The 8229-nt window shown below is 41.8% G+C and overlaps 1 protein-coding gene across 2 annotated transcripts; it reads left to right on the top strand.

Annotated features, from left to right (window-relative positions):
• The first annotated feature begins 1 nt into the window (after position 1).
• dnajc18 (DnaJ (Hsp40) homolog, subfamily C, member 18) lies at positions 2–8208 on the top strand. Of its 2 annotated transcripts, none has more exons than XM_077545719.1 (9): positions 2–476; positions 1311–1479; positions 1563–1708; positions 2403–2603; positions 2721–2833; positions 3949–3989; positions 4065–4237; positions 4318–4418; positions 7442–8208. In XM_077545719.1, the coding sequence occupies exons 1-9, from the start codon at positions 350–352 to the stop codon at positions 7610–7612; spliced, it is 1242 nt and encodes a 413-aa protein (XP_077401845.1). In that variant the 5' UTR covers positions 2–349; the 3' UTR covers positions 7613–8208. The 2 variants fall into 2 exon arrangements, with proteins under 2 accessions (XP_077401845.1, XP_077401844.1); XM_077545718.1 differs by having other exon boundaries at positions 3880–3989; positions 7442–8206.
• The last annotated feature ends 21 nt before the right edge of the window (positions 8209–8229 follow it).

Here is an 8229-nt window from a genome sequence, read left to right as displayed (position 1 = left end):
TTTCAACCACTGTCACTCCAATCATAGCAGGTGCACACTGACATTTAACGCTTTCACTTGTATTTCTTTTAAAGTGTGTGCCATTATTTAATTCATTCCGCTAGTCAAAAAATAAAAAATGTCACGCGTCCTTGAGTTATCGCAAGCTGTTGACCGCAGCTGCCAGCCGCTTGGTTAGCGTCAAGTCTGTGCCAGCTTGAAGCTAACTAGCTAGCTTGCTAGTTCGCTCACTAGCTGTTACGCAGCTGTCAGTCGTCGAAGCTAAGTGGCTATCAAGGTACAGTGCCACCGGCTTGTACTGTGTGTGACGCTTTTGAGCACATTAGAAGCTAACGAAAACAAGCAGCGAATGGACAAAGACGAAGCGGACCGACTGATAGAGAAGGCGAAGCTGTTGTTACGGTCTGGACGGAAGGACCGAGCGCTGCAGCTGCTCTATGAAGCCCAGAATATCTACCCCAGCACCCGGGCTAGAGGTAACATTAGCAGCCGTGCATGGAACAAGCCAAGGCTCATGCTGGAGCATGTAATATTACCTCATTATAATGTTTTATTTTTGGCTGGCGTACATCTTTCGCTGCAGCTGCTTTATTTAGAAGGAGACATGACTAAGATGTTGAACTTCTCTGCACTTTTGTATTACATTACAAATGTTGTGCATGAACTTGTCATGTCGCTCTCAGTGGCTACATAAAGGTAGGTAGCGGTGCACTGTCCACTGGACAGAGTGATCTAACTCTAAATAACTCTTAGTCTGTAAGTGAAAAGTGAGCATAGATTAAGCTAGGGTGAAGGACTGAAAATTGTCTACTACAAATAATGTTTTTTTTCGTTCATCTATATATGTTAATGAAATAGTGGCAAGTAGAAGAATTAAATGCTCTTCCACTAATGTGCATCTACCTGTTGCCGTTCATTCAATGGAGGAAATCGTGGCTTTCTGTCCAGATTTCACACTAAATAAATGTGTGAGTAAATCAAGACCAGATCATCATTTGAGTAATTTTTGAGGCATTGTTGTTTGGTGGTTTGCCATAAAAGTTTTCTAATGTGCCATCAAAACATGCAGTAAAGTCTGGGAAACACTAGATTTGAGTATGTTGGGTGTACTAAATGGCCAGTAAATAAATGGACTTTATTTTATATTCATCACTGGAGTACACACAACTAGTCTTCCCCATGATTTTTTTTTCATCCAAAAAGAATCCAGTTGTCATGATTGAAGTTGATACCTTAATCTGCATGACTAAGAATCGGCACAAACCTCACTCTTGATGTTTTCTGCCTCCTCTGAACACTGCTCTCTGTAGTGCTGATTGACGCCATTGTTAAAAATGGAAGCAACGCTGCCCCGGAAGCAAATCACGTGCCCCCGCCCAGAGGCTGGAGAGATGAGGACTGTGGAAGCGCAGAGAAAAGTCACGTGGGCGGCGATGACAGGAAGAGCTACACAGAAGAGCAGCGCCAGGGTGTTCTCAGGTACATGACCACGGGGAGCTTCCGTATACCCGCGCTACATTATGAGGAGTGCTTGTGTTTCAACATTCACAATCTCACTGCAGGATTAAGAATTGCAGAGACTTCTATGAGATTCTTGGTGTTGCCAAGGATTCCAGCGATGACGATCTGAAGAAGGCGTACAGAAAGCTGGCCCTTAAGTTTCACCCTGACAAGAACTTTGCTCCTGGAGCCACAGATGCTTTCAAAGGTAGAGCACTTTTAGAACATGTAAAAACAACCGCGTTATGCTAATGCAGTAGTAGTGTCATAATTACAGTAAATATTTGTATGGAAAATATTTGTCTAAAATAATTTGCATGAAAACTTAAGTACAATATTAACCAGGGCTTTAGCGTGCAACCAATTTGGATACACGTGTGACCTAATTTTTCAACAATGTACCTCAATAAAACGAGGTCACATTCAGATGTACACACAGAAATAGAAAAGCATTGTAAAATAAATTTCTTGTTCAAATACATTTATGAAAATAAAAGCTTTTCCACTATTAAACATAGCAAAAATAAATGCCCCTAGCTTCTGTATGAGGAAATTGGGTAAATCAAATCCAATCTTAGAACCCAATACATTTTCTTACCTTCTGTCAAGAGAAATTCTGCATCTGAAAGAAACCTGACCTATATTTAGCTATTAAATTCCTAGCTTGTAGTTAATAATTAATTTCAAGGGTAATAAATGTTTAAGCCTTGGTGGAGGTTTGTGCTCTTTTAGTGTTTTTGTTTGCAGTCTCCAGTCCAGTTGTCTTTTTTTTTTTCACATGATACCATGGTCATCAAATGTGGCAAAACTCATTCCTTTCAGCAGCAGAATGCTTTCAACCTTCAAGTCAACATAGGAGGCGGCAATACAAGAAGTCATTCATGATGATGTTCTCCCCTTAGCGATAGGCAACGCATACGCAGTCCTGAGCAATCCGGAGAAGAGGCAGCAGTACGACCAGTACGGCGATCAATCGGCAACCGAGAGCACACCCCAACACACCACCCACCATCGCCACTACCGAAATTTCCACAGAGACTTTGAGGCCGACATTTCCCCCGAGGAGCTCTTTAACATTTTCTTCGGAGGACGTTTCCCCACAGGTGGGTGTGCCCCATGATGGGGACTGTCCTCGCAAAGCAGTATTGCCGTCGTTCCCGTCTTGTTCCTCCAAGGTTGAAGTGCGGATGTTTTTAGATGCGTGCCGTTGTCTCCCTCAGGAAACGTTCACGTGTACACCAACCAGGGAGCCTCCTACTCGCAGTTCTACCAGCCTCGCCGACGACGAGCTTACGAGAGACGCGAGGATGTGGCGGAGGACAACCCGAGTCAAGTCAGTGACTCGCGCACTACTTTTGTTGTGATGTTCAATACAGAAGTGCTCCTATTATTTTAGTTGCTTTATTTGTGTGTCTTTTGTGCTTGATTACAATTTAGGCTCATTATGGCCGATTTTCTTCGTCAAGAGTTTTGGACCCAAAATTGTTCCTGTTTCAATTTTAGCTCATGGGTATTAGACATCTGAGACATGGGTACCATCAAGCACATTTTTTGTTAACTTCCTATAGGCAGCTATTTAGTGAAGTTTAGGAGGGTATTTTTGGGACACTTTAAGGAGAAGTCAACCGGGAAAAAAAACAAATCTTTTCAATATGTTGTATGCACCCCCACAAGTCTGAATGTGGCATCCTATTTAATATTGTGTTTGTGTAATATGAATTAAGCAGCACAATCCACCCGTTTTTATCCATCTCAGGGGGCGGCCATTTTGCCACTTCATGTCGACTGAAAATGACATCACAGTTGCTCAGGTAATGGCCAATCACGGCTCACCTGGTTTCTGGGTTTGGTCGTGACGTTGGCAAGCTGAGCCACGATTAGTCGTTACCTGAGCACTGACCAACTGTGATGTCACTTTCAGTCAGCAGCAAGTGGCAAAATGGCCGTCCCCTGAGAGAGATAAAAACGGTTGGATCTTGCCGTTTTATTCATAATCCATGCTATGTTCGACTGGTGGGTCTGCATAGAACATATTATTGCAAATAATTTGGGGGGTTGATTTCACCAGGATCTGATGATGTCATATTACTTTCCTGGGCATGTGACACCTTGGATCCTCTTGCAGGAAACGCTCAGTATTGGGAGCTAATGACAAATGATATACTGTTGTCACTCACCCCTAACAAACTCCACGTTAAAAGTTGTACATGTTTTGGAAAACATACTGAGTGGACTCGTTAAACTCGTACATGAACAAGGTTACAGCTGTGGGTTTTTTTTTTTGGTTCCGTTCCATGTGATAAGTGACTGTTTAGTAAGCATTGCGCTGCAGACTGAAGTAAGAACACACCTACTCACAGTGTTGTGATGTGAACCCAGAACACCTTCACAGCTCTGCTGCAGCTCCTCCCTGTTCTGGTGCTGATCCTCATCTCGGTGTTCACGCAGATGATGGCCACCAACCCGCCTTACAGTCTCTTCTACAAGCCGTGAGTGTGCAGGAGAGCCGGTCTTCACATTGGCCGGTGGATGTTGAATGCACGGCGGGGCTGTGTGCTTTGCAGGAGCATGGGCCTGGTGGTTTCCCGGGAAACGCAGCACATGGGCGTGCCGTACTACGTGGATAAAGGTTTTGAGAAGGAGTACCGCGGCGGCGCCCTGGATGAGCTGGAGAAGACTATAGAAAGCGACTACATCGAATATTTGCAGAACAGCTGTTGGAAGGAGAAGCAGCAGAGTAAGACGACGGCCTTGTTTTGATAATGGTCAGTTTTCCTCCCAATATTTGTTTGACGTGCGAACCTCTGTCCTGCTCAGAATCAGACTTGATGAATCTCGGGCAGCTGTACCGAGACGAGCGCCTAAAGCAAAAAGCCGAGTCCATGAGGTTGGACAACTGTGACAAGCTGCACAGACTGGTAGGACGTCAGCGAGGCAAATGAAGGGAGGGACGGTTTGTTTAACAAGGAGCGTCGCTCCGGTACATGATTTTTATTTGTACAAGTAAGTATTGAGGTCGTTATGCTGGTAAGAATCATGCAGCAGAGATGGGGGAAAAAAACGTGCCTTCTCTCCTCTGGGATGGTCGGAAATACAAGTTTGCATGACAGATGCTTTGGTGGCCGCAGCACTGAGGCTCCGCCCTTTTTCAACTTTTTTTTTTTTTTTAAATTCTAGAAACGGTCTCGTTTCTGCGTTTATGTCCATTCACTTTGATTTGATTATTTATTTTGATGATTGTTCAGTGTCCGTGCCAACATTTCTGCATTTTATGAATCAACATGTTTGCTAAAGTAACTTGAATAATTATTCTTAGGTCACATTTCATAACTGTTGTACTGTGAAGTCTTGGGGCCTCTTCGGAAAGTCGAACCTCCTAAACTTTATACCACCTTTCCTTAACCTTTGTTGGATTATGTCATCGGGTCAAAGAGAGATGAAAAGGGGCTTCTTTCCCAACATAGAAAAGGACCGCACGCTTTCACACGAATTTGACTCCACTTTCTCTGATGTCATCGAGCAACGGTGAGTATTGCTGACGTAAGTCTCTAGCTTGCGCACTTTACCTGCAAAATATTATTAATAAAATGAAACATGAGTTACAGATACTAATTGTTTTGTGAAGCAACAAGGATGTTTTTTGTTGATTTTGGAATTGCACATTCTCTAATAAAATTTGTGTGTGGATCCACACTTTTACTTTTGATTTGAACATAGCTATCATTCTTTGTTTCATTGACTACACAACTTGTGATATAAAAAAGCAACAACAATATGCTATATTAATTAAATTAGTGTTTATCAACATTATTTGTAAAATTCTTGAGCATGAAACTCAAGCGTCTGTCGCTGTCCTGTTGCTTTAAATCTCGCTGCCTGTAAAGAATTATGGGTAATATCCTTTTGTAAATGTTAAAACGTTTCCGAACTAAAAATGTGTAGAATTCGATTGCTCCTATCCTCCAATTATTTCTTGGTCATTTTGCTGGGATAAATGAGAATCCGAAGAGGCCCAGGACTATTTTTTTTATTTATTTATTACTTATTTAGTTTTGTTAAATCACAACTTATTAGACACATAGCCAAGGGGCTGTCATTTGTTTTTAACACTGCTTGATCAAGACAATATAAGGCTTCCACCTCACGGTTTTGATCGATCGTTACGGGCGTTGAAAATAACATGATTGCTGTGTGATGACTTTCAAAGGCTGTTGAGCTCTTGTTACCTCGGGCCGAAGTGCTGTACTCTACAAGATTGTCCTTTTCTAAACCAAAATGGACATTTCGAAACATGGACATGGCTTTACATAGGAGGATTTTATGTTGGTGCCATGCCACCTTCATTTCTTTGTGATGTGTTCAGGGTCATCTCAAGCACTTTTATTTAACACTGTTCTATTATTGTGTTCATGTTGCATGCACCCTAGTTAAAAGATTGTTTTTGTACGTATCTATTTTAGCAGCATATTTTCACTTGATATTGACCGACCGCATCGATCAATTCAATGTGATGGACAGCACATTTACTTACAATCATAAATAGAGTTGGCTTTAGTCATTTTACAAACAAAACTACCAGAAAATTAAAAGTAAAATGGACTCTGACTCATGTCTTGTTTGTGTTTCTGTGGTTTTCATTTTAAATGCATCAAAGGCAAATTATTATTTTTTTCGATTTGAACAAATCTGTGCCTTTATTCTACCATAATTAGCAAAGAGCAGGTAATAGAGCAATTGACAAAAAGTATACAAGCCAAACATGAGTTTATTGTTTTAAAAGTATAGTTTCCATTCCATCATTATTACATCCACAAAACACAGTGAGGTTACCACAGTACTGCTTCACTTGAAATATAGGCAGGTATGCGCAAAACAACCACAAAATATACATTTAAAATTATTCAAAGGTTGTTAAAATGAGGGGGGGGGGGGGGTCGTTAAGGTTTTTTTTTTTTTAAATCTTTTTTTCTTAATGATTTTGATCAGGTAACAACACCAAAAAAAAAAAGGTCAAGCAAATCAGAGTCTTTGGCCTCTGGTTTCACACATTGTCTTTACGTATACTGTAGTGCATTTATCACAGAGTCCACCACACGAATGTGGACCAGACGCAGCCTGCCTGTAGGATTAGTTGATTTTGAGGCTTTATAGACACTTATACAACCTGATGTTCTTGCCTGTGAGCAGGCTATGAGTGATGTGCAGCCATCACAGGCTTTGACCCACTCTTTCGGATTCCCCTTTTGTAATCTGGGATTACATGTAATTCATTTCTGCAAGATAGGAGCTTCCCCACATCGCGGTCTGCAGCTCGTTGCAATACGGAGAGCAAGTGGGGGATTACACTGCACACATGACGCAGATGGAGGAGGAGGGGGGGGGTCTTTATAAGTTAAATCTTGGAAGTATTAACACTTTTCAATTACAGTGTCAGACTCAAATTATTCTGCCTGTTTTTTGTTCACTTCTTCATCTTGAGGTCAGCTTCAATGGCACAGCGGCGCCCTCTGGTGCCTCCATCCTGCATGGACAAGAAGAAGAAATTGTAGATTTTTAGGATTTGACTGCTTCACAAAAGCAACATCCTAGATGGATTGCCAATCGGTCACATGGCACTGAGTTACAGATCCCACTGTGACTATGTAGAAAAATCAGCTGTGTTTCACTACACTATTATTTTGTTTTGTGTACTTACAAATAGAGACAGCAGAAAAGCAGGAGAGGACATGGAAAAGGCGTCCTGTGAGAAGCAAAAGTACATCAGAACTGGGATTCAAAAGATGTAATGATACAACTAACGACATTAAAACATTTGCTTTGTTGCTATGAGGCCATTTTACATGCATACATCACTGACTAACAGGTGTAAACTATTTGGGGGGGGGGTGTTATTAATCACTTCTTTTAACCTCTAAAGTTGTCTCTTCTGTCCAAATTCTAGCGATGCACCTTGTCTGTGGAGTCCTGCCGTCGCAACCCCTCACGGCCCCTCAGGCCCTTGGCGCTAATACCGGACTCGGACGTCTCCATGATGAGCTGGGTGGCTAGAAACTGCTGGATCTGCTCCAGGACGTCACGCTGCATCTCCACGGCCATGTGGTACACATCGTGATCCAGGCTGTTGTACATGACGGCGTTCTGAAACATCAGCATGATGTCCCGCTGGAACTCGGCCGTGGTTCGCATGGAACCGCTTTCGATGTTCTTCTTGATGGTTGCCAGGTCCATCGGCCTGCAGAAAGACAGAACATGAACTGAGAGAATCAAATTCCGCCAACATAAATACCATCTGCACAAAATAGTTCAGGTCAGTATGTTTAGTGTTTTAATGATCATGTTATGAACAGTCCCCCCCAACTATTTATATAGCTGATGTGTCATAGTGCATTATTAGTGGTGCAATCAGATCACTCTTACCTGTGCACAATGCTATGATATCCTGGTGCAATTTCATCTGTCACTGGCTGCAGGAAGACATTTGCATACCTACAAGAAGAACCATAAAAGAGAAGAGAGAAGTGTGAAATATCAAAGAATCACACTTCCACTTGAATTGTATCACACCCCATGAATTGAGATACCCATTTAATCTTATATTGGGAGGAGGGATGCACATCCCTAATATATATGTATATAAATATACTAGATTTTTTATTATTTTTTTTTAAACCATGTTGTTACATATATCTTACCCCAAAGCTTTATGAGTTATTTAAAAGATATCCTTCT

The sequence above is a fragment of the Vanacampus margaritifer genome, chromosome 16 (assembly GCF_051991255.1).
Source record: "Vanacampus margaritifer isolate UIUO_Vmar chromosome 16, RoL_Vmar_1.0, whole genome shotgun sequence".
NCBI lineage: Eukaryota > Metazoa > Chordata > Actinopteri > Syngnathiformes > Syngnathidae > Vanacampus > Vanacampus margaritifer.
The sequence above is the reverse complement of the archived record's forward strand: the minus strand, read 5'-3'. Positions and strand labels throughout refer to the sequence as shown.